Source organism: Camelina sativa, chromosome 4 (genome assembly GCF_030686135.1).
Source record: "Camelina sativa cultivar CO46 ecotype springtype chromosome 4, ASM3068613v1".
NCBI classification, from domain to species: Eukaryota; Viridiplantae; Streptophyta; class Magnoliopsida; order Brassicales; family Brassicaceae; genus Camelina; species Camelina sativa.
Genome location: NC_141883.1, coordinates 20,208,512 through 20,233,669, shown reverse-complemented (window position 1 = coordinate 20,233,669; position 25,158 = coordinate 20,208,512). Strand labels below are relative to the sequence as shown.

Genomic DNA, 25,158 nt, shown 5'->3' with positions numbered 1-25,158 from the left:
CGAGCTGGTAATTTGGCTTCTCTTCACGACCATTACCACGAAGAATGATGCCGCTACAAGATGGTTGTTAGCAGCGAGCATTGAACAAGGATCTGAGGGATAGAGTGCGTCTCAAGGCCATTACAGAATCTACTTAACAGTTAGATAAGTGAGATTGGTATCAGAAAGAAGCCAAGAAATTAAACAAGAAAAATAAATCAAAAGCCTCATATTAATATTTTTAACAATGAAACAGTGAGTGTTCGAGAATAAAAAAACGTTATAAACCCAATACTTCTTCTTCTCCACATTGAAAAAACGAAGAACACAAGAAGGGATAGACTAAAAACGAGAACTTTAGAGCCAACGAGCACACAAACGCATAACACAGGAAGGGAGAGACCAATCTCTCTATTTTATTACGTTGATACACATAGTACGACGTCGTTCGTTTTTGCCCGCCAAAAAGAAAATATAAAGCGTTGAAGAGATGTTTTAATCTGCAGTGTGTCATTTGACTGTTAGGTAAATGGCAAATCAGAGTCATCAGACATTCTTTGTGTCCTCTCACCTATGGAGAATTTCACCAAATACCATCATCATCATTATCTCCCATGGATTTCACAGTCAACCGCTCGGATTCTCCTATCTCCGATCAAGACAACGACCTCCGACAATGGTTTCACTCCTCGTTAGACTCTGACTATATCCGTCTCCGAAGCCAGATATTCGAAGCAAGTTATCGGAAGACTGATTTGATTAGAGCGAACCGTGAGTTGTCTTACGAGAGAGATGCACTTAGGCGAAGAAACCGTGAGCTTGAAGCTGGGATTTATGAGACTGGGATGGTTAGGAAGGAAATGAAGAGAGATCTTGAAGTTTCTAGAGTAAGAGTCTATGAATTGGAAGTAGAGACGAAGGAGAAATCCAGAGTACTTACGAAAACTGCGGAACTCGTAGGATCTGTGGAAGATCGCTTGTCGAAATTGATCCGATGCTTAAACGAAGAGGATGTTCCAAAAGAAGGAAGAGGTGGAAAAATGGAAACAGAGGAATGCAATTCCAAGTCAATTTTGGAGTTAGTCAAGGAGGTTGAAACAAAGTTAGAGACGTTCATGGGAACTATGGAGAAGAATTAGATGGAGCTAGGCAGAAGTGTGGAGGTTTTGGAAGAGGAGAACAGAGACATCAATGTCTTGTTAAGGGCTGCTTTGTCTGAGAAACAAACTGCAGAGAAGCAATTGAAAGAGATGAATGAGCAAATAGCAGGACGAGGGTTGCAGAGGATAGGTTTTGGGTTTGGGTTTAGGGAACCATCACAGGAAAGCTCAGAAACAGGAAACCTTGTGAAGGACGAAGAAGAAGAAGAAGAGAATGGTGTGGTATGTTTATTACTTTACTCACATTCTTGTGATTCTTTGTTTTTAGCATCAAGAAAGAATCAAACAAAGGTTTAACTATAATGGAACCTACGGCAAGAACAGGTTATAGCAATAGAGAAGACAATGAAGAATCTACGGCAAGAGATCTCTCAACTAAAGATATCCGTGGATGATACAAGGTAAGTTTATTTCTTGAACTCAACATATAGATGCGAGGTGAGTGTTTCTAGAGAAACGTCTGATAAAATAAAGAGTTGGAATCTTCTTGTTGTTTCGACAGGTTAGAAGAAGAGCGGTTAAAGAAATTGACAGAGGAACAAACTAAGAAAATAGCAGAGAACACGGTATATATCGACAAGCTGCAAAACCGAGAGAAGTATCTTGCTCAAAACGTAATGTTATTTGCGGATCAATAGCTTCTGTCTTCCCTCTATATGTTTTCTCAATTTTTTCACGAATCTCTTACTAAAGAAAACTTTTTTTTAATGAACCAACAGGTGGAAGAGCTAGTGAAAGCAATAAGAGAAACTGAATCAGAAGTAAATAGATAGAGGGAAGCTTGTGAACTAGAAGTTGAAGCAGGGCAGCGTGAAGTCGAAGTACGCGATCACCTCGTAAGTTTCATTCACTACTCCAAACTAAAAAACCTTATTATTAAAACCAATAAAAACAACCATAACTAACACATGACATTGTTAAAATCAGATAGAGGTTTTAAAGGCTGAGGTGAAGAAGCTGAGATCAGCATTGGTGATATCAGAGGGAAAAATAAAAATGAAAGAAGATTTGGCCAAAGCTGCAATGGCAGCAGAAGAGGCAGCTGAGAAATCTCTGCGATTGTCTGAGAGAAGAATAGCTGAGCTTCTCAGCCGCATTGAACATCTCTACCGCCAACTGGACGAAGCAGAGTCTACAGAACACAGAGGCAGAAGGTTTAGGTATGTTTGGTGTTGGCCGTTGTGGCGTTTACCTACAGCTGCTTCTGTGACCGCTACTGTCAGTTCTTCATTGTTACGATATGATGCGTGATCTAGTAGTGTTTGGACAAGAGTTGTGTATACCATGACAACAGAAGCTCAATATTTATTTATATAAAATCGAAAGACGTAAATGTTTGCGAGAAAAAGCCCATTAAAAAAAACACTAACACTGCAAGAAAAAATATCAAAGACCAAATTTTATGTCTATCCTTCATGTTGTTATTGCTGTAGAAAGGGTTGTAGCGTGTTTAAGAAGTAAGAAACTAGAAGCTTGTGATTTTTCCTAGACGATAGTAGAACTTAAAACGGTGTCATTTAAAGAATTAGAGAGTCTCCTCGTCAGATTTCAGATGGACCTCACGCTGGACGAGAAGCATATAACATTACACGTTTCACTCAGTTATACGGGGTCGTTTAGGGAAACAGAAACCGAAGCAGAAACACATCTTCCTCGGCGGCGAAAAACAAAGTCCTCTAACAAAGACGACGGCGAAGACGATGGGAGAAGAGAAGAAACAAGACAATGTCACAGTGACGACGAAGAAGATAGCTTCATCGTGCGATGTGGATGCGCTGAAGAAATGCTTAGAAGAAAACAAAGGAGATCACTCGAAGTGTCAGTCTCAGGTAGAAGCTTTTAGATCTTCTTGTTCTCTTCCTCAACCCAAGAAATAAACCCTAAAGTTCGATTTGGAAGTTTAGGAGAAATCATCTGTAATAAAAACTTCAGACCAATGTGGTCTGTATGATGATGATTGTAATGAGCAACTCTTTTTTACACAATACAATATAATTCACATAAGATAGAGAACACTGAATCTTGATCATTGATGCAAATCTGATTTCTCGAATGACAAGTTACCAGACTCGTCTCGTTCAAAGAGACTTTCGATCAGTTCGTCCCAACTAACTCCACGGTTCCGTCTTTTCCTGTACGATGGTCTAAGAGAGGATGATGATGATTCACCCATCATTGGTGCAATCGATTCTGTTTCTTCTTCTTCTTCTTCTTCCTCTGTTTCTTCTTCTTCGGTTTCGTCTTCTTGAGCTTTGTCGAATGTCCCGTACTCAGAGGACATTGACTCTGCGTGAGGAACATCTAACGTTACTGCTCGTCTTAACGCTGCTCTGTACTCCAAGTTGTGTTCTCTGGCTAATGATTCTTGTCTCTCCATCCTTTGCTTCTCTGGGATCTCCATTTTATTCTCCTTCTCCAACATTAGCTGAAGAAATATACAGAGGCAAATTAGCATAGTAACCTGTTAAGAGGAATTGTTATCAAATGACTGAATGAGGTTGATAATGAACACTTACGTTGAGAGCTCTCTGAGCTTCTCGTTCGATCCAGATGATGGCGTGGTCTGAAGTTGCGTTACAAGAAAGAACAATGTGTTCGAATCTTCCGTCTACTGGCACTGCTGTCTTCACCACCGGTGGATATCTTCCTAATCTGTAAGAAACCAAAAAGGTCAACTTCAAAACACATTTAGCCACATGAAATGGCAGAACAAAACAGTGATGTGTCTTCAATTTAATGTCACATAAGAGACTGGAAATTACAAACTAGGTGAGCTATAGATTTTTGTTTTATGTACCTGCAAGGCTTTACTACCATAGTCCTTTAAGTTATGTGTAAATCTAAACATTTGTGTGTTATGTACCTGCAAGGCCTTCTTTCAACGATATGATACATGCGACCAGGAGCATAAAGCCGCCTAGGATCTTTGAGCATCTTTTGCTCTGGAACACATGTATCCTTCATGCACCTTATGCATAGCAAACATGGCAAACTGTCCACAGAAAAAAAAAAAAAAAAACAAAACCCAAAATACTAAGCACAAAGCCATTACAAGTAAGGAGAGTAATGAAAGGTGTTCTACAGGACAAAGTGAACTAACAAAAGCTTTTGGGTAGCAAAAGAGAACTCTCCATCATGAGAACACAAGACTACCAAAAAGCCTAAATTGTCCCAGACAAACATGCCAAATATAAAAGACATATTTTTGGGGGTTTTGCCGTACTTAGCGGACTAGAACATGAGCGAATGTTCCAAGAAAACACAGATGATTATCTGAAACATGATAAGATAGCCTTACCAGAAAAGAGACTTGAATATGTCTTCTAGAGGTGTAGCTGTCCTGGGCAAGAAGTCATCCTAAAGGAAACAGATTTAAAACACACAAACCTTTAGACTCAAACTTTTAGAATGAACTTAGGCCATTTTACTGCATAAGCCAAAAACTTGTCTTGGAAATTTAGACACACCTGAAGGATGATAGAGTTGATCACATCAGCATATCTAACAGCCAAATTCAACGACATACACCTTGCAGGAGCAATAGCGAAACACCTAACTCTCTTTCTATCAATGTTCCCCAATCTATCAGGATGACGAGCCACTAACAAAGCCAACATTGTAGCAACACCAGATCCAAGTGAATGTCCAGCAAAAGTCAGAGTATAACTCGGATACTTTTTAACCAATTCTTTCAAAACTTTGCATTCCTCATCTAACACATAACCTGCAGACTTCAACAGCCCGTTGTGCACATAACCACCGTCAAATTTCCTTTCACCAAGCTTCTTATCCAAAAGCATTGCGTAGTCACTCTCCTTGGCCAAATTCAAACCCCGGATCGCAACAACTATATCTTCATGAACATGATCAAGATACAGTATATAAGCTGGAGCACGACCCTGAGTGTCTTCATAAGTCTTCTTTAGAAGCAACCAGTCAGGGTTGATTCCATATCCTTCTGGAGGCTCCCATAAAGGGTTTCGGATATCATCCTCGTAAACAGCTAAAATATAACGACAAAACCGAGGAACCGGTTCGAACTCATCAGTTGTTGCAAGCCCCCAATCTTTACTGTCGTGACCAGCAGTGTAAAGACAGCGTTTATAACCCCAACGTGCACAGCCAAGACAGTAAACGCATTCTAAAAGAGGGCAACAACCACATAGAATCGACATTAACAGTACAGATTTATAACACCATCATCATCATAGACCAACGAAGCAAAAAGCCTTAAGGTTTCAAGGATCAAAACATAAACTTTAAATGTTGAAACCAAGAAATTTCGAAACTTTAGTATACCCAATTGAAGAATCTTGAACAAGAAAGTGACTGAAGTAAAAACCAAAGTAAAAAAAAGTCAAACTTTGTGAATCGGAAAAACAATGTAATGAAAGATTCAAAGTAAGATGAAACTGAAGATTGAAGTTCCTAATTGCTACAGGACTTAGATCTCACTACAATAAATCAAAGAGATAGAGGATGAGCTTAAAAGCACAAATCCAGGTCTATGAATTTGAGGGAAATTGTAGAATAAAAAAAAGAAGAAAAGGTAAGTTTCTTCTTGCCGTGGAAGATGGAAAGAAGAAATGAAATTCACGCAATGGAAGGGATGAGGCAAAACTCGCCGAGCTCGTGGTGGCAACTCGCTGGACTCGTGCTCTAGAATTTGCTAACCTTTTATATCTGACAGTAACTTTTTGGGTAAAATTTGCAGAGCTTTGGAGCTTCCTTCCCCTTGCTTTGTTGTGTGAAGAAGAGATATAAATACTAATTTTTGTTTTTTAACAACTTTTTAGTTAAAGATTTTAAATTACGAGTATTGATGATAATTAGTGTTCAGACAAATTAATCACATTACACAATCACACTTAAAAATGAGAATTTAATGGTTGTATAATCAGTCGTTGGATAGGTTTAATATAACTGTTGTAATTGTAAATTTCTCTAAATTTAATGTACATTTTGATCCAAAAAATTCATTTTTATTCAGGAAAAAAAAAAGCAGTTTGGTGATTTTTGATGATACAACATAAATTAAAAGATTTCAATTACAGCAAATGTAAATTCAGTTTAATTTCAACAAAAGTATTAGGTGGTAAAGTTGTTGTTATCTACTGGTTTAGATTATCTACCTATCACCTAGAGGTCAAAAGAGTCATGGAACCGATAGACACTTGTTTGCGCAAATCCCAAACGGAAAACAGAAGTTTGGTTTGGCTTTGTGACCAATTGCAATGCATGCTTTGTGGTTTGGATCAAAATTACACAAACTTGAAGGTTCAGATTTTCATTTCTTGTGGAAGAAAGGTCGTTACAATACAAAAACATAACTTCAGCTTTTGTTAGAATAATATCTTCCTCAACATATAACCAAGATTTAGCATCTTATTATCAATAGGTATAGTTGAGGATCGGATTTTAACTTGCCGGTACGGCTGAATATGTGTTAGAATTATTCCCAATGGCTATGTAATACCCTATCTAACATGAGAAGGTTTTTTCTAACTTTGTCTCACAATGCGACATTTGGCGCTTTATATTTGTAACAGATGTCTTTCTCACTAATCTTAATTTAAACATTTTTTATATACTTCATTTTATTTATATCTTATATGATGTATATATATTTTGCTTTAAAAAATAATTAACATTGTTACAAAAATATATCTGTTCCAAATTTTAGTTTTAACATATAATATATTTTTTATATACTTCATTTTATTTATATCTTATATGATGTATATATAGTTTGCTTTAAAAAAAATTAACATTGTTACAAAAATATATTTGTTCCAAATTTTAGTTTTAACATATAATATATTTTCTAATGAAAACATATACCATATGACCTAAAAATAAAACTACTGGTCAAACTAATTTAAAAATATAGAATATGTTCTAATATAGTTAAAAATAACATTTTATTCAATAATCATATATATTGTATTAAAGAAAAAACTCAGATAAAATTAAATTTGTCTTTAATATTATATAAGTTACAGTTTGACTGTCTTTAAAACGTATGTACTAAAATAAAAATAACATAATGGTATCATAATATAATTGCTTAATCACCCCATGAAATAACAGAAACAATAAATACAAATAATTTAACGGTAATTATACTATTTATTTTAAAATGATTAGAAAACATATATTATATATCAAATATAAAAAACATTAAATTTGACACACTTTTCTTTCTATGAATTTTATTCAAATTTAATGCGAGATATATTACAAGATATTTCATAAGTTTTTATGGCACGCACCATATTTAGTATGCATTATTCCATTCTTTTTTTTTTTTTTTTTTTTTTTTTTTTGTCGACCAAACATTAATCTAGAAGATAACCTCAATGTTGCTCAAAGCGGAGGGAAAGAGTTTACAAAAGAAGTTTCAGAAGATAAAGATCTCGAAGAACAAGCAAGGCAGTCTGCCCGTACATTTGACGGCCGTGGGATCCGTGAAAGCATGAAGGACGGAAAGGATGGTCGAATTAAGCTGAACTCATCCAACATGTTAGAGAAAGCGGGCCATTCAGCGGGAGATTGCACTATCGCCACTAAATCTGCATAATCCGTCTCGAAACTTTGACAATCAATACCCGCCGCCAGAAGGGATTCCATCGCCCAAATCAAATCCTGAAACTCTGAGTGTAGGGAGGAAAGACTGCATCGCTGACTCCGTGCTTTCATTAGCAGTGTGGTATCCTCACTATTACAAAACCACCAGCCCAAACCCACAAAAGGATCTGAAGCCTTCCAAGATCAATCAACCTGACACCGAGGAGAAGGATCCCGAACCTCCAAAGGCAAATAATCTATAGATTCCAAGTAGGAGGACTTTGCCTCTTCCCATAACAATTTCTCATTGGCCGCCTGATTAATAACGTCAATAGGCTCCGCCTCAACTCCCTGAAAAACTTTTACAAGATTAAGGGTGATTACGAGATTAGAGAGTAAACACTAGAGGATATGGTAAATCGGGAATACACTTATTAAATTATTCAAGATAATCATTAGTGTTTCCTTTGTTACCTTGTAAAACATATTGTCTAGATATATAATCTCATTAGTATAGTACAAGATTCAGGTTTCAGAAGTTTAGTTTATTTGAGTCGATTTGATTTCTTTCTTCGCACATATCGTATTTTAAAATCATGAAAATCATCAAAAACTGATGGAAAAAATCAACATATAGATATTATAAGTTCAAATATAGTTAATTAAAAAATACTGTTATTTAGATATAATTTAAAATGTAGTTATGTCAGAAAATCAATTTGAATGTATTTATTATTGATATCAATTTTCTGATTTTGTCTTCCCTTCCATCTACACCAATTGACATGTTGGAGTTTTTTTTTTTGATAATTAAAATTACATAATGAATAAGAATAGAGAGAAGGACCGAGAAACAACCATCATCATAGAAATATAACACATTTTAAGCATTCCATAGAGTTTCTAATTCACAAGAAGTTTGTTAGAAGGCTAACTGAAGAAAATCAAATCGTAGCAACATATTGTGGAGTCAAAAAGAAAATCAAATATTAAGATTGAGTTAAAGGTTATATAAAGTTGTAAAACCACTCGCAAAAAGATAAATATTTATCAAATATTTATAATAATTTTTTGGTTATAGAGATCTAGCGAATCATCATATCTGTCTTGATCTCATCCATATATTAAAGCTTTGGAAAATATGTAGGAAAATATGAGATTTATCGGGTAACATTTATAAACTGTTTTCAATATTCAATTTTCGTTTGAATGCTCATATATGGTCTCTACACAAACTCATGTGTGCTAAAACTATCTCCAATGTATATTCTATTTTTTACACTAAAATAATGCATAGTTTTGTATTTTAATGTATCACTCTATTTTTTACTCTAAATTAGATTTAGTGTAAAAAATAAAGTTGAATATAGAGTAATCATACTATTTTCTCTATTTTAGAGTAAGATATTAAGTAGGGTTAGAGCAAATGTTACTCTATAATAGAGTATTGATTTTAAAATAGAGTGGGATTGAAAATGCTATAAGAACCTAACAATTTATCAATAAACAAGAAAATCTAAAACAACAAATCTTTGAAGGATTTAATTACTTTGATTAAAATAAATTCTGATCTGTTTTGATTATTTTATTTTGCGTCAAAACATTGAGAACCATATATATAAAAGACCACATATTAAACATTTAAAAAAAACATTTCATATTAAAAAATAAATTTAAAAAATATAATTCTAAATTAAGATATATCATAATTTATAAAAATAAAATCAATGCCCGAGCCTATTTCTAGTATAGTATGTTTTCAAGACATTAATTACATGGATTCAAACACAAAATGACATGAATTTGAAGCCCTGTCCACATTCGCCAACTCGTCGAGCATCCTACGTCTCTTTTCCAATTTTTTGAGCTTTTCCGGTTCGATGGGTTTTGTGGAGAAAGTTGCTTTCTTCAACCGTCTTGTGTTTCTTAAGATGTATGTGGCAATTTCTTTCTCATCTTTTCGTTGCCATTCGTGTCCTATCCATACGAATGTCTCAAGATTGAACAACAAACATTCGGGTACACATTTCGGCTGATTCCATTTTTGGCCGATCCGATTTCCTTTGTTAGAAGACATATCTAGCTGAGAACAATGCAATTTATGTAATATTAGATCAACAAAGTACATGAAAGTGGAGTTTTGAACAACAACAACAACGACAACAAACAAAAAGGTAGCTGATTAGTAATGAAATTACTCACGTCGGTGAGCTTGAGGATTTGCAACTTAGGAGAAGCATTAAGCATGAACGAAAGTAGATTCCACCACTTCCTATTATTTGTATGCAGATCCAAATATACTAGCTGATGGAAAATGCTACCACTAGGAAACTTGATCTGTCCATGAGGCAACATTAGTACACAAAACAATGTTAGCCCAATACCGCAAAGAAAATATTAAATCTAATAATTACCTCGAAGGGTGACAACTGTAAGGAAAGACGTTTGGCTGAGGTTAGTGATTCCATAATGTTCTCATTGTCTATCTTAGAAACGTCACTGACTTTTGCCTCCTCCAGCTTTGGCGCTTTCTCAATCAGAAAATACTCAAAATAAAACAGCCCGTTGATGTTCAAGTATTTCAAAGCAGGGGCATTTATCACATAACCTTCACCACCTCCATAGTTATTTTCTTTATCTATGGTTAGTCTCTGTAATGATGGCACCGCAATAGTGACAGTCCCAAGGTAAGTTTCGCCTCCATGAAGTACCAAATCTTCAAGATTAGGACATCCGCATAAAAGGTTGCAAAAAGAGTCTTCGTTATGGACATGTATTTTGTAAAGGTGCAGCTTTCTTAGGGACTTCAAACAAGCCCGAGATGGAAAATCCAAAATAACGGAGTTTTTGAGTTCCAAGGACTCGAGTGTATTATTATCAATGCAGAAAACACTCGGAAAACAGAATAAACTGCCAACATAATCCAGTACCAAGTTACGCACATGGCGTGCGAATGCAATTACGAGCAATATTCCAACATTCGAAGCACCATATCTATCTCTAATTTCCAAATGCAAACTCTCTAGAAACGGAGCTTTATGTAACAGAAAAAATTTGTAAACATCCTCTGTAAAGGTACGGTGATACTTAATAGAAACAAACTTGAGATTTTGCACCGTCTTCCAAACATGTCTCCAACGTCTAGACAAAACACTCGTGGCTACGGCACTTTTTGTCGGAAGAGAAGATATTATATGCACAAGCAGATCTTCATCCAACTCACTGATTCTGTCTTCATTCACAACATCTCCATTCCTCAAACATTCACAACCACTTTCGCTGTAAAAGAAATTTAAAAAATTTAAAGAACGTATGATAGTGTTTTAGGATTTATTAGGGTTCAAGGATATATTATATAATATCATATACAGAAAGGGATTCGAGAGTAGAAAAAAAAACATAAACGAAACAAAGCAACATATACCATTGTTGTTCCATTGTCGTTAATACAGACAACGATTTGCTAAGGTGCTTTCTCAGTGCTCCAAAGGCAAACGCAGACTATAACACCGAATCCGACTAAAAGAGTAACAACGTACGTGAGTTATCTTCTGGGTTCAGAATTAAACTGAATTCAGCCGACAAACCAAAAAGGGGAATAGGTTTATTTGGTCTTAACTCTTGACCTAGGGCGAATCCTATATATAATATAGTTGAAGGAACCCTGCAGAATTTAATACATCACCATACCACTTATTTATTTATTTTTAATTTGACATTTAATACTCTTTATAGTATTAAAAACTAATATGATATATATTAGTTGCATATAAATTATCTTATTTAAATTTGATCATATTCAATTTTATAAAAAATATGCATAAACATTAAATCAATGAAATTTTAATTTTGCCAAAGTACAAACATTAAATAATATGCTATTATAAATAAAAATATATTAAAATTTATTGTATATTATTTATAAAAATTGTTTTTTGCTATAATACAATGATTTATATCCATATACAAATCTTTTATGTATGTTACCATTAAAAGTGTGCTTTTTTACATTTATGTATATTGTATGTTACAAATATATTATTTACCACCACCTAGAAAATTTTCATATGAACAAATTAAGCCAACTATTATATGTCTCTTTACTTGTATGGATAAAAATTGATCCGGGCGAACAAGAGTTAGAAGACGTTCCCACATGTGTCCATTCAATTGTTGGAAATACTTATTTATTCGAGAATCAGGTTAAAAAGTATGATTTTGATACATCATATCAAATTTTTACAGTCTCAAAGATTATAGACGAAAGAAAGGTAAATGTATATATTATATTTTATGATGTGTTATGTTTGCTAAATAAAATATATTATTTCACTTAATATGTTAATGGTTTATCTATATCTGTTTAGACAAATTCAGACGATGTCAATTGTGGAACCAAACGCGAAAAATGTGACGAACGTCAAGAACCAATTGATGATCAACGGAAGAAACCAAGAATTGAGGATTGAAATTAATTTTTAATTTTAAAATGTATGCATAAAATAGGTTTTCTTTCTCTAATTTAAATTTTGTTTTAACTCATCTTTAGGATAAATTTTATTTTTATTATACCAAATAAATACAACTTTTGGATTTGATGATTATTTGGTAAATAATTAATTAAATAACGTATTATTCAATAATGGATATGTAATCATTAAAACTGACACGATCTCTGGTGAGTTTTTAGTTTTGATATCTGATCATTCAAACTAACACGTGTCACGATCTAGTGAGTTACTAACTTTGAGAACCAAACTTTATATAATAAGATTAGTTTAATTTATGAGTTATTTTCAGAAAATTTTGGGAAATTAACATTAGGTTTCTATGTTTATTTTACAATATTTAAAAGATAATAAAATATTTTGTTTATTTTCTTGTTTTTAGGTTATGAAAAATATTCTATTTCTAATATAATTTAAAGAACTTCACTAACTAATAATATCTCTACTGAATATTTCCACTGATGAGAATATGAGATATCCAATGGGTATCTCATTAATATAATGTAGACTTACTTTTTCAAACGAAATTATCATTGGAGAAACTAAAAAGCATGATTAATTCGACACAAGTGAAACAGAATCAAATTTACCCAACCGGAGAATGAACTATACTTGAGATCATGTATGGCCGATAAAACCACCGGCGTCTATATATCTTTTTCTTCACCATTATGGTTGTTAGTATGGTTCGTCGGATCCGCTTTGTTCTGCGGCAGTCTTGGACCTCTTGGTCGTTGTGAGTTGTAGATGAACATGGCTCAATACGAGGCTTTGCCGGGTAAAATACATAAATGAGGTTACCAATGAGGCCCGCCAATGGGAACATTATGTACTCAAGTAAGGTGAACTTAAAAATACTTGGCTTCGATAATATAGAGTCTAAATTGGCCTTCATATCATCCATGTCATAGCACATGTCTTGAATTCCGAAAACTTTGACAACAACCTACACATCATAATACAACAACAACAACAAATGTAAATGATATAATTGACACTATACATATATAATATATTGTGGGGACAAAAAATAAATTACCAGATCATAGTATTGAGGATCACAAAAGGATACGACCTTCACATTGGCTACTCCAGGCCTCTTTCCCCGAATAACCCCATAGGGTGTCACAGAGACAGTTCTACTATCTGAGCTAAACCACTTGTAGTGTGTGTAGGCGTTTGCACAGCCTATATATATAAGATCAAATAAGTTGTCAATCGATCATATGGTATAATTATTATTTCAAACAAGGAGACGCGTGTGCATGACCTCCTCTCGCAGATAGCCTAACTTCCTGATTAATAGAATTCAACTGCAGTAGAATAAGCTTAGGTACTCTTGTGCTCTCTTCCATGTTCAATGTGAATCTCACTAGCTCACAAACCTCTTCTGAATTGGAGTAAGCCGATGATTCAGAAAGCAAGGCCAGAACCAAATAACAAAATGCCAAACGGTACCTCATCATTCCAACCTACTAAATAAGTTAAAAATGCATGCTTCCTATGATCTCAAAGCATTTGAGTTGTGATTTCAATAGTTGTAGCTTTTTGAGAGAGGTAAAGAATTAGAATAACAACAACGAAACTGAGAAAAATAAGGTGGCTTTTACTTTGTTACTGTATTCCTGAGATTACGACAACGGTTTAGTTTTCCTTTATTTTCTATTTTTATTTTAATTTAAGTTAAATAATTTCACTAACAAATCATATCTTTATTGAATGTTTCCATTGTTGAGACTTGAGAATATGAGATTTTATTTGTTAGCATGTAAGACTTTCCATTGGAAAGCACTCCTTTTACCGAATTTGTCCCTTATCTGTGTTCATGGTTGTATGTGAGTGGGTTATTTGTATTATGTAGGAGAGAACAAAATAGCAATGATATTATAAAATACCAAAATGTTAACAAAATAATATTTTGAATTTTAAAAACAATATTAGTTTAATTTTTTTGTATTAACCTCTTTCTAACCAAAGGAGATAATACTCTGTTAGTTTAATAATACTGTAATTTGTAATAACCTCTAAGCTAGCTAATCTTTTGAAGCACTTTTAGCATTGAGACTTTGAGAGAAAACTCTTCTAGTTTGATGCAAGATATTCAAAAACTAGAACTTCCAATGGAAATGAATCTACTCTTTACACTACTATATAAAGTAATAATCTTCTGAATCTCTTCCTCAAAACTCTCAAAAGGTCCACCAAACATTAGCACTCTAGCTAGCCAACTCGTTAAGCATCTCACGTCTCTTTTTAAACTTTTCGAGCATTCCCCTCTTGATGGGTTTTGTGGAGAGAGTTGCTTTCTTCAAGCGTCTTGCGTTCTTAAAGATGTATGTATGTGGCAACTTCATGCTCATCTTCTCGTTTTCACTAGCATCTTATCCACACGAATGTCTCAAAAAAAAAAAACAACAAGCATTCCGGTACACATTTTGGTGGATTCCATTTCCGATCGTACGGATTTCTTTTGTCCACGCGCAGTTATACCTGAGAACAATGCAGTTTATGTCATCTAGTTCAACAAATTACCTAAAACTAGAGATGTGGAAACAAACAAAAAAAAGAGGTAGTCGACTAGTGAAATTGCTTACATCTGTGAGCTTGAGAGGATTTGTAGTTTAGGAGAACTAGCGAGCATGATCGAAAGCAGATCCCACCACTCTATTTCGTATGTAAGTAGCTCTAGAAAGACTAGCTTATCGAAGATTTTACCAGTAGGAACTTACACCTGAGTACATTTACACAGAACAGGGTAACATTTAATACAGGAAACAGTGTCACTGTTAGCCCAATTGCAGAGAAAATAACCAGGCGAAAAATGTTACCTCAAGAAATGCAGGTTGAGCACAAAGCTGTCAGCATATTTATGACAAAGTTCGTTGGAAGGATCAAAGATATAGATTGGGCCAAAAGAGAGAACATAAAATTTCTGATGAGTTTGATTTTCTCTAACTAAAACCATAGACGAACTCTAACGCTAGATGTCTCCGGTTGCACAATCAAAGGCACCATATGTAAAAAATTGCAGCAACCTATCAATGCAGAAAATGAGCATTATTTAAAACTTTGAGTTACTATTTCTGAAAGATGGAGGCACCTAAGCAACAAGTGTAAAGTGTGGTGTGGAACTCTACTGCCAATGCTTTATACGAAAAACAAATGAAAAACCACATAAATGAACATTGTTCAATAAGAATAAGAAGACTAGGTCAAACCTTTTCTTGAAAGTTTATTTCACTTTGAGCATCTAAAGAAGAAACTGAGTGGATAAAGCCATCCAAAACAGATACGTCACACCATTTTGTAAAGATATCCTTCAGATCTGAATCAGCTGTCCAAGTTAATTTGGGTGGAGCACACTGAATTATTTGTCTTCTCTTTCGGCTCCACACATGGCATTTTCAGTGATTCCGCAAACAGCAAATTCTTGTACAAAGACATGTTGCAAAAGAACCCAATAGATTATAAGCAAAATGTGACATTGTGATAAACTCTTTGAATAACATGAGAACGAACAAGTAAAGATACAAGGAGATTCATTGCCGACTGTAGATTTAAGAACGATAAAATCCGCTACTAAATTTTGAAAATTAGCAAAGACATGCAGGAAAAGAAAAAACGTAAGTAACAATGGTCTTACCTATAACCAAGTTTGAAATGTTGCGCCAACAACTCAGAAAAAGCAGTTTGAGCACAAACCTGTCAGCATGCTCTTTAAACAGACATCAGAATCAGATATAACAAGGCCTTGAGAAGTGAGTTGAAAAGACCACAGAAATAGATGGAGCCAAAAGAGAGGAACATACAATGCTGATATGAGTTTGATCTTCGCTATTAAAACCATAGACAATACTCCTTCGCCAGATGTTTCCAGTTTCGCAATCAAATGCACAATAGGTATAATGGCAGCAACCTATCAATGCAGAAAATGAGCAACATTTAAAACTTTGAATTACTATTTCTGAAACATAGATGAACCTATGCAGAAGGTGTCAAATGTGGTGAAAACTCTACTTCTTGTGATTTATAAGTAAAAAAAATGAACGCCACATACATCTCAATGAGCATAGTTCAATAAGAAGACCAGGTCAAAGAAATACGTGCCTTTGCTTGGAAGTTTATTTCACGGTGTCACCATCTAAAGAAGGCCATTGATATGTCACACCGTTTTGAAAAGATATCTTTGGGATTTGAATCACGCCACAATTTCCAAAACAGAACACCGATACTGATATTTCACAAACAATTTAGAGATTTCTTCCTTACGTAAACAACTTCCACCTGTCGAATCTTTTAGCTTAGACGCCTGTGATATAATGTTAGAAAGTTGCTGCCACAACCTTTTTTGACGCTTATGAAAGATTGAGATGCTTGCTAGATCTACAGATTTGTATGACAGATCTGTATGTGCGATGCTTAACAAGAGACGACACAAGAGATTTGTTAACGGGGTTCGGATGATCTACATCCTCGGGACCAAATCCAAAATCATTCACTAGAATTAGAACGCAAAAGTCATAATTGCCAATGGTATCTAGCACACACTTGTGCCTACCACTCTAATCTACATGAACTAAAGGAACCACCACTTTTTGTCTTTTCCGACGATTGTGAACCTCTACAAAAACCACTAGCAGATTCTCTATCTTACTGGTGGGACAACACCACACACAACATGTGTGCTTCTCTCAATTTTAGGTCTAGGATGTGTAAACTGCTTCTTGTTACCACCTCTTCCTTTTATACTTCTTAGAGTTCTCCACAAACCCTAGGTTCCACAAGCTTCTTCCTCTTTTCTTCTGGGTAAAAGCTTGTTCTCTTTTTGTCAACTTGACCATACTTTTGTTCCTGTCGCACCTAACACAAACATGCTTTTCTGACACAGCCGTTCCACTATTTGCTGCAACTTGACGCTTTTCCGCTCTGTTGCACTACACAACTTCTTCACGAGGTTTACCTTGTTTCCAGCTCTGTTGCACTACACAGCCACTACAAGTTGTATGCTCTATTTTCAGCTCTGTTGCACTTCAAGTATACTCAACTGCTAAAACCTATTTCTGCTCTGTTGTGCTTTTCAGGTTTACGCAGCTGCTAATGAATGACTTGTTCTCATGAGCTTAAAGCATGACTGGTTGAGCTCTCACTTCTTGGATCTTCTCGATAAGACTCCAAGGTTCAGCATGTCACTTCATTCCATGTGACTTCACATTGAGCTGTCTTGGCTGAGCTAGTATTCTCTGATTCTCTTCATGAGGAATCATTGCGTCTGTGTATGTAGCGGGTTACACATGCTCCATCTTGTTCACTGCTTCTATGTCTGAACATGTGTTTGTATCAGACTTGTTCACTGCAACGTTCAATGAATCTGTGTCTGTACTCTTGGTTGTATCAGGTTTACTCATTGCTTCTTGATCATCTCTCTTGTGTTGTATAACTAGTAACAACACCAATATATCTTCAATCTCTCCCTTTTTTACTGAGTTATAGAACTGAAGCTTTCTCTATTCTTTCACTTGATGATCTTCAAGCTTTCATGTTGTAGCATAATCTTTGGCAGCTTCATTTTCCTTAAGAGGATTCTGTCATTGTGATCTTCTCTCTTCTGTTTCAATAGTTGCTCCTTTACGCCTTGTTGTCAGTCTTACAATTCTGTCAACACAATGTATCTCTAATCTCTCCCTTGTTGATTGAATTGTAGGACTGACAAACGTTGATGATCTGCAACCTGTAAATATCATGTTCTTGTTTCTTTTGGCACATCCGTTTCAAACAACTTCAAACTCGGTCAACACACAAATCAATCTCTCCCTTGTTGACTGAGTTGAAGGACTCTTGCTCTCCCTTAATCATAACCCATCAAGTTCCTGATTTTGACCTGATCACATCTTCAGTGAATATCAAACGCCTCCAAGTGTTGCCTGCAACCACGACATAGCATAGAAACAACAACAACTAGCATATGGAAGTAAATCAGAGAGTCTCCCTTTATAGCTCAGTTTGATATTCCACTTCATACAATGAAACCAACTCATCATCATCAAACCTTCGATTTTGAATGTAACGCCATCTTCTGCATTTATCAAACACCTTCAAGTTGTGACAGCAGCAATGACACAAGCATAGCAGACCCAACAACTAGCAAATGGGAGTAAGTACAAGAAGTCTCCCTTTTAAGCGCAGTTTGATACTCAAGCAATCAATGGCACTAACTCATCCTGCAAGGCAGCCATAAAAGCTCCCTCTGCTTGAGTACATAACTAAGGTAAAAAGTAACATATCAAGAGCATAGTCCAATAAAGAACTCATTATGCAAAATAATGATCCTCCTCTTGCTTTGATGTTAAGAGTCTGCTCAGACTTGCCTGAACACTGCAGAAACTTCACACATACGAAAATCATAAAACGAGAACACGATATCAGCCATCAAACCATTGACAATGATTACTTGGTTACAATGACACATATGAGAGTAGTTCAGAACTAGTTAACCCATCTTCAGAAATGTACCGCTGTCGCCAATAGGATCAGGATCAAAGCCTGCCGTACGCACAGGACAGCTAATTTCTGAAGACGAAACACAAACTAGTTCTGAGCCGAGAACACTTCCTTGAGAACACAACTGTGAGAACACTTCTTTGAGAACACAACTGTGAGAACATCTTAAAATCCTCTTTGAACCTGATGACTCTTAACTCAATCATAACCTCATTAGCACTAGCAAGCATGGTGCTTCATTTCAAATCGCAGCCTTTGAACAATGGGAAGCAAAACTGATCAGATGCAATAACATGATCATCAAAATAATACCTTTGTAGTCGCAGCGGAAACATAGACAATTCTCTCGAACCATGATGATCATGTGAAATGTAGCACTGACTGAATAGCCTCAACTTCTGTCTTTGCTTCTGTAGACTAGCTTGTTCAAGTAGTCTTAATCGAAAACTGTTTTTCATCCTTGCAAATATAGGCTTCAAGACGCTCTTCTTTACTAAGGCAAATCAGAGATCCATATACTATACTTCATGAAGTAGAGGTATCTTCCAAATCAATCAGTTACAATACATATCACACCCATGCTTTTCTTGAAACTCCTCCTGAACCTCAAGATATATACAGACCAGAGATTTGGTACAGAACCACACACACACACTAGTTGCTTGCAACACCGAAAATACATCATGACCATAAAAATATTCTTCACCTTAAGAGTAATGTTGAGATAAATCCAGATGACTATACCTTGAGGCAACCTTTAAACAACATCTTTTGATCCCAACAGTGAACCAGTGAATAAGATAGACGATTGCAGCTTCTGAAGCAGTTGTTGTTTCAGTATTTGGAACATCCTTCTTCAACACACAAAAGAAGAACCTCATAAACAATCCTCAGATTTAAAAACTAGAGCAGCAACAATTTCTTGAATTTCAAAAGCGATTTCCCAACTTTCATTGACAAGACACTTCAGCTTCCTGGGTTACAACTTAATCGGTTTTACTCAACTCTGAGTATTCTACCTCAGATTGATTCCGAACAACATCTCCTTGCAGATGTCACTTACACTAACCTTGCAGAACTGAACCGGAGTTACACAACTCTGAGTATTCTACCTCAGATTGATCCCGACCATCTTATACTACTAGTGAAAGTGAATCCTTCTCTTAAACTTTAATAATCGAGCGCTCTTACTCTTCTCTTCAAACACCCATAGGTCTTCTTGAATATTCTGCAACAACTTACTTGTACACAATCCCAACCAATACAAGGCACAACAGAGAACAAAACCAATAACATCTGATAAGAGCTTCAAGGACATTGCTCACTAAAACCTCCATTTTCAACAGAAAAATATGGGTTTCACATCTTCATAGTAACACTTCTCTCGTGACAATAACTCCCAGCAGATATTAATTCCTTGTAATCATATTCCATCACGCAGAAGATTTTACTTACATTGACATAGCTCTGATGTAGTGACATAGAGGTGAATGTCTGCCTTGAACACTTCAGACTTTGGTGCAAGATATTCGACTTCAGATCAGATGACTTTCCACACTTCTTCACAATCAACTTCGTATTACTCACTGATGGATCGTAATACTTTGATTGTGATTACCAGACCTAGGAACATTAAGAACTTCTGTTTCAATTTCCAACCATGAGGTCTTGATTTGAGCTTCTTCTCCAGCCTTGATGCAGAGAATAGACGAAATAACAAAACAGCCCAGAAAATTCCAAAATGTTGTGGGATGATTAAGGACAAGAATGTGAGGCCACAAGAGAAAGCGGATCACAATTTGGGTTTAGATATTGAAAGTTAAGAACAATTTTCCAAAACAAATCCAAAATGGTTAAACTTGCGAACAGCTAACTTTGGGAACAGTTTCCCATCAAATGACACAGAATCAGAAGGATACCTTTATATCATTGGAAATATCCTGCTTTCAAGATTCCATAACATCTTTCAATGCTAAAACTCGAGGTCTATAGCCATGTCAAAAGAAGATGCAAAGTCAGACATAAAACAGCTTCATGAACCTGCAACTCCATCAAACTCATAACTTCTTCATATCTTCTTCTTTTATCACTATGAGTTAGTTGTTCTCCCCCATGTTGATTATGTGTTTCAACCAAGAACTGTTCCATAGGAAACACACAATCAACACAACACAGACCTTATCTCTTTGTAGACTTCAAAAACCTTGATATATCTTTCATAAGAACTTGTTAACCATCCTTGATACACGACATTGACGAAGCAGCAATTCAACCCAGAAAATTCTGCAACTTAGTAGCAAGATCAACATCAGAGATAGGGAGCCATAGGTGAAAGCAGATCATGGTTTGGGTTTACGGTTTGGAAGTTATAACCAAATTCCCATAACATATCTAGAAAGATAACTCTGAAAACAACCAGCTTCAAAAGCAGATTCCAATAATATCACACAGAACCAGAAAGGGATCTTTATGTCCTTGAGAAGATCTCATTTCCAATTTTCAAAACATCTGACAGCACTAGAAGCCAAGATCTGTAGTCAAAGGAAATTGTAGAAGAAGAACACATACCAGCGACACAACAATTTCCTTGATGTATGAAATTATAACAGGACTGCAGATTTCAGTATGAGAAAAATCTTTCATTTGATCTCTTCTCAAAAGCCAACAACATTTTTGAGGTCCATAATCCAAATGATTATCTTTTGATGATACTTCCCTTTCTTGTGATCTCAACTAATCAATATGACCTCAAGTCTTCTTCTTTAGCTAGAAGCATCTTTGATAGGCTGAGACAAACCTCTGCAACACAACTAATGCAATTCAGCCCCTCCCTGATCACTTGTTCACCAAACTGTTTCTATCTCCATCAGATCGCAATACTCCACGTTCTTCCTCAAGCGTACATAAAGGCTCAAACTGAACCCAAACATGTGGTTGACGTTGAACTCCACAGTCATCTACAGCTTTGACCTATCTTCACCATTTTCTGTAATGGGCTTAGATATAATAGCACACTAGGCCTTTGCACAGTTACCAGAAACCCAACATAACACAAGACCACACAAGATCAATTCTTCAATATTAGTGAGGATCAAACTTCATTCCTCACACAAGGTCTTCTTCACATCCATAGAACCCAAATTCAGAGATCATAATTCTTTTCCGAGAATCACTTCCTTTCTTTTCAAACTGGAGAAAATAACCAAGGGTGTTATTAACTCTTTCTCTAAAGTCCCAACACAAGTAACACTTGTGATTGCAAAGAACCAACCAAACAACCATTGAATCCTCAGTGGCGGAGAGACGAACGTCTTCTTCTCTTACTCAAAATCAGATGTAAACCACAACACTTCGTCACTCTCATTACTGTTAGAGACACAGAACAAGGACTCACCCCAGATTTGGATTATCAACTATGAGCATCTGGTGGCATCTTCTTAGCCTCCAACTCTCTTTATAATTTCAAAAATGATGTAGTGCCACCTCAAATCCACGATATATACTTCATATTGTTACCAAAATCTCCAGTGAATTTTATGAAATGTTTAAGGAACAATTCACAACGGCTCACAGCATTTCCGGCGTCGGAACATAAACTTCAAAAGCATTGATGAAGGCAATCGCAAAACTTGAAGGCTAATCTTCCAAACCAAATCCATAAGCTTTAAGAGAAAATACATGTTGATTCAGGCTTCTTGTGACAAAGTAGAGACAATGGAGAATCCCTGAGCATCAACAAGATCCTCTATTAATTTCAAGGTGAAGACCAAATTGGAGCAGAAGATTCTCGTTGACTTGTTGATTTTTAAAACCCGATCCACACGTGGCAAGAACCCTCACGTGCCCAACACCTTAAAACAACTCCTTGTGGGCTTTTATTTGGCCTGATTTACGAATTTAGATGAATGCCGACCAATAACACAAAATACCCATGTAAGAAACCCTTTCTCCTTTCTTCGACTACAATTTCTCACGACATGAGAACCAAGACATCTTGAAGACGACACTGAAAATCCCGATGAACTGTACAAACAAAATCCGGCGAGTTTGTAAACAGATCTGTCATCGTCATCTTTCTCTCTTTCTCTTTGTTCGTCATTTTCACCAACCTGGAGAGAACCCATCAATTGATTTTCTTCAAATAAGATCATAGCTCTTCTTCCTCATCTAGACACATCTCAGGATCTAACCTGTTAGAGACAGTATAATCTCAAATCGGTTTCCTGCTCTGATACCAATTGAAAGAATGAGATGCGTGCTAGATCTACAGATTTGTATGACAGATCTGTATGTGCGATTCTTAACAGAGAGATGAAAGGATAGTGAAGAGACGACACAAGAGATTTGTTAACGGGGTTCAGATGACCTACATCCCCGGGGCCAAGTCCAGAATCATTCACTAGAATTAGAACGCAAAAGTCACATTTGCCAATGGTATCTAGCACACACTTGTGCCTACCACTTTAATCTACATGAACTAAAGGAACCACCACTCTTTGTCTTTTCCGACGAGTGTGAACCTCTACAAAACCACTAACAGATTCTCTATCTTACTGGTTGGACAACACCACACACAACATGTGTGCTTCTCTCAATTTTAGGTCTAGGGTGCGTAAACTGCTTCTTGTTACCACCTCTTCCTTTTATACTTCTTAGAGTTCTCCACAAACCCTAGGTTCCACAATCTTCTTCCTCTTTTCTTCTGGGTAAAAGCTTGTTCTCTTTTTGTCAACTTGACCCATACTTTTGTTCCTGTCGCACCTAACACAAACATGCTTTTCTGACACAGCCGTTCCACTATTTGCTGCAACTTGACGCTTTTCCGCTCTGTTGCACTAGACAACTTCTTTACGAGGTTTACCTTGTTTCCAGCTCTATTGCACTACACAGCCACTACAAGTTGTATGCTCTATTTTCAGCTCTGTTGCACTTCAAGTATACTCAACTGCTAAAACCTATTTCTGCTCTGTTGTGCTTTTCAGGTTTACGCAGCTGCTAATGAATGACTTGTTCTCATGAGCTTAAAGCATGACTGGTTGAGCTCTCACTTCTTGGATCTTTTCGATAAGACTCCAAGGTTCAGCATGTCACTTCATTCCATGTGACTTCACATTGAGCTGTCTTGGATGAGCTAGTATTCTCTGATTCTCTTCATGAGGAATCATTGCGTCTGTGTCTGTAGCTGGTTACACATGCTCCATCTTGTTCACTGCTTCTATGTCTGAACATGTGTTTGTATCGGATGTGTCTATATTTTATTGGTTTTAACCATAGTTTTTAGGTTTGTTTTGAGTCTTTTATTGAGTCAAAGTGTGGTTTTAGAGTCTTTTTAGTCTTTTATGAGTTTGTACAGGTTCTGGGCTACTTTGGAAGGAAAATGAGTGTTTTGGGGATGAAGACAAGCATCTGAAGCCAATTTGGTGAAGACTGATCGAAATAGCAAGCAGATAAAGAAAACAGAGAAAAGCATCCAGGATCGGCTGATCCACATTCGGGATCGACCGATCCCATACCCGACTCAAGTTTTCCTTTTTTGTTTTAAACCGAGTTTTAGGGTTTTATTTTGATATTTAAGTTAGAGGCTCGACCTCCAGATATATAAGCTTTTATTTTCTGAGACTATTTTGTATTGAGAGTTGGGAGAATATCTCTAATCCTTCTTGACACTTTTGAGAAGATTTCTAAACCCTATTTTCTATTTCTTTTGCAATTTAATTATGTCTTATTCATCTTTGATTTGCTGTTTCTATTTCTCCATATCTGAGTAGTTTTACTGTTGGGTTTCGGGTTTCAAAAGGGGTTTTATGATTCTCTAAACGTAGGTTGTTAGATTTGGGATTGATCTTTTGTGTTCTTCATCTATTGTTGTTTTTAATGCTTAAGCTAGACTGATCACCTAGATTAAGATCTTAGGTTTAATTCATCTGGGCATCAAAAGTGTTGTTGAATTGCTTGAAAAGAATATAGGTGAGCAAGGTGGACCTTAGCCAACGAAAGTTGAAGTTGAGGCACCTTGTGAACAAATCAAACTTAAACTTTATTGCTTGCTTGGTTTGCTAGGTTCAAACGACGGTTTAGGGTTTAGTGAATTCATAGCATAGATAGTTAACGCTGCGAAAGTAGGTTAGCTTTACAACCGTGATTTGAGTTCTAGAACGGTGTTTAATGCATCCCCATCTTCCACCTTAGTCCGAGAATTATATCCCCATAGATTCCCTGCGCCCAATATTTCCTTTTTGAATTAAAACAGTTTGTTTACTTTCCGTTTTTAGATAGTTACTTGATTCACAAACTTTTCCATTGTCTTAGCTATATTTAATCTACATAATTTCTTAGTGTAATTGTTTGGTGTCTGTGGATTCGATCCTGAAGTGTTACAACGATACCACTAGATCGTGGTGGAGTACACATTGGGTTTAATTGACCTGTTGATCAGTATCAGACTT

The 25,158-nt window shown here is 35.9% G+C and overlaps 3 protein-coding genes, 1 long non-coding RNA gene and 1 pseudogene across 5 annotated transcripts; 3 read left to right on the top strand and 2 right to left on the bottom strand.

The window, feature by feature from the left end:
* Positions 1 to 483: 483 nt before the first annotated feature.
* LOC104783931 (uncharacterized protein At3g49055-like) lies at positions 484 to 2,487 on the top strand. Its single transcript, XM_087510417.1, has 5 exons — positions 484 to 1,361; positions 1,464 to 1,540; positions 1,642 to 1,753; positions 1,859 to 1,975; positions 2,067 to 2,487. The coding sequence occupies exons 1-4, from the start codon at positions 1,119 to 1,121 to the stop codon at positions 1,910 to 1,912; spliced, it is 486 nt and encodes a 161-aa protein (XP_087366543.1). The 5' UTR covers positions 484 to 1,118; the 3' UTR covers positions 1,913 to 1,975; positions 2,067 to 2,487.
* LOC147946012 (uncharacterized protein At3g49055 pseudogene) lies at positions 594 to 1,118 on the top strand (annotated as a pseudogene).
* Positions 2,488 to 3,038: 551 nt separating the features above from the next.
* Positions 3,039 to 6,030, bottom strand: LOC104780731 (uncharacterized). Of its 2 annotated transcripts, XM_087510416.1 has the most exons (6): positions 5,705 to 6,030; positions 4,607 to 5,280; positions 4,438 to 4,496; positions 4,003 to 4,131; positions 3,656 to 3,791; positions 3,039 to 3,564 (listed from the first exon to the last, which is right to left on the bottom strand). In XM_087510416.1, the coding sequence occupies exons 2-6, from the start codon at positions 4,937 to 4,939 to the stop codon at positions 3,166 to 3,168; spliced, it is 1,056 nt and encodes a 351-aa protein (XP_087366542.1). In that variant the 5' UTR covers positions 4,940 to 5,280; positions 5,705 to 6,030; the 3' UTR covers positions 3,039 to 3,165. The 2 variants fall into 2 exon arrangements, with proteins under 2 accessions (XP_087366542.1, XP_010503553.2); XM_010505251.3 differs by having other exon boundaries at positions 4,607 to 6,005.
* A 3,279-nt stretch (positions 6,031 to 9,309) lies between these two features.
* LOC104783930 (putative F-box/FBD/LRR-repeat protein At3g49040) lies at positions 9,310 to 11,322 on the bottom strand. The gene is made up of 4 exons (XM_087509089.1): positions 11,131 to 11,322; positions 10,121 to 10,985; positions 9,909 to 10,043; positions 9,310 to 9,789 (listed from the first exon to the last, which is right to left on the bottom strand). Exons 1-4 carry the CDS (start codon positions 11,142 to 11,144, stop codon positions 9,478 to 9,480), a joined length of 1,326 nt encoding a protein of 441 aa, XP_087365215.1. The 5' UTR covers positions 11,145 to 11,322; the 3' UTR covers positions 9,310 to 9,477.
* Positions 11,323 to 11,663: 341 nt separating this feature from the next.
* On the top strand, positions 11,664 to 12,334 carry LOC147946011 (uncharacterized). Its single transcript, XR_015596229.1, has 2 exons — positions 11,664 to 11,977; positions 12,074 to 12,334. It is a non-coding gene; the product is annotated as an uncharacterized LOC147946011 (long non-coding RNA).
* Positions 12,335 to 25,158: the final 12,824 nt, after the last annotated feature.

Bases quoted from the DNA above. Each gene is read 5' to 3' on its own strand.
- LOC104783930 (XM_087509089.1), bottom strand. The intron at 10,044-10,120 runs GTAATTATTAGA...CCTCATGGACAG, and splicing joins TACAGTTGTCACCCTTCGAG to ATCAAGTTTCCTAGTGGTAG. The intron at 9,790-9,908 runs GTGAGTAATTTC...CATTGTTCTCAG, and splicing joins AAATCCTCAAGCTCACCGAC to CTAGATATGTCTTCTAACAA.
- LOC104780731 (XM_010505251.3), bottom strand. From the start codon at position 5,314: ATGTCGATTCTATGTGGTTGTTGCCCTCTTTTAGAATGCGTTTACTGT. The intron at 4,497-4,606 runs GTGTGTCTAAAT...TGTTTCCTTTAG, and splicing joins TCAACTCTATCATCCTTCAG to GATGACTTCTTGCCCAGGAC. The intron at 3,792-4,002 runs GTACATAACACA...GGTTTCTTACAG, and splicing joins GTTGAAAGAAGGCCTTGCAG to ATTAGGAAGATATCCACCGG.
- LOC104783931 (XM_087510417.1), top strand. From the start codon at position 1,119: ATGGAGCTAGGCAGAAGTGTGGAGGTTTTGGAAGAGGAGAACAGAGAC. The intron at 1,362-1,463 runs GTATGTTTATTA...CGGCAAGAACAG, and splicing joins AAGAAGAAGAGAATGGTGTG to GTTATAGCAATAGAGAAGAC. The intron at 1,754-1,858 runs GTAATGTTATTT...ATGAACCAACAG, and splicing joins AGAAGTATCTTGCTCAAAAC to GTGGAAGAGCTAGTGAAAGC.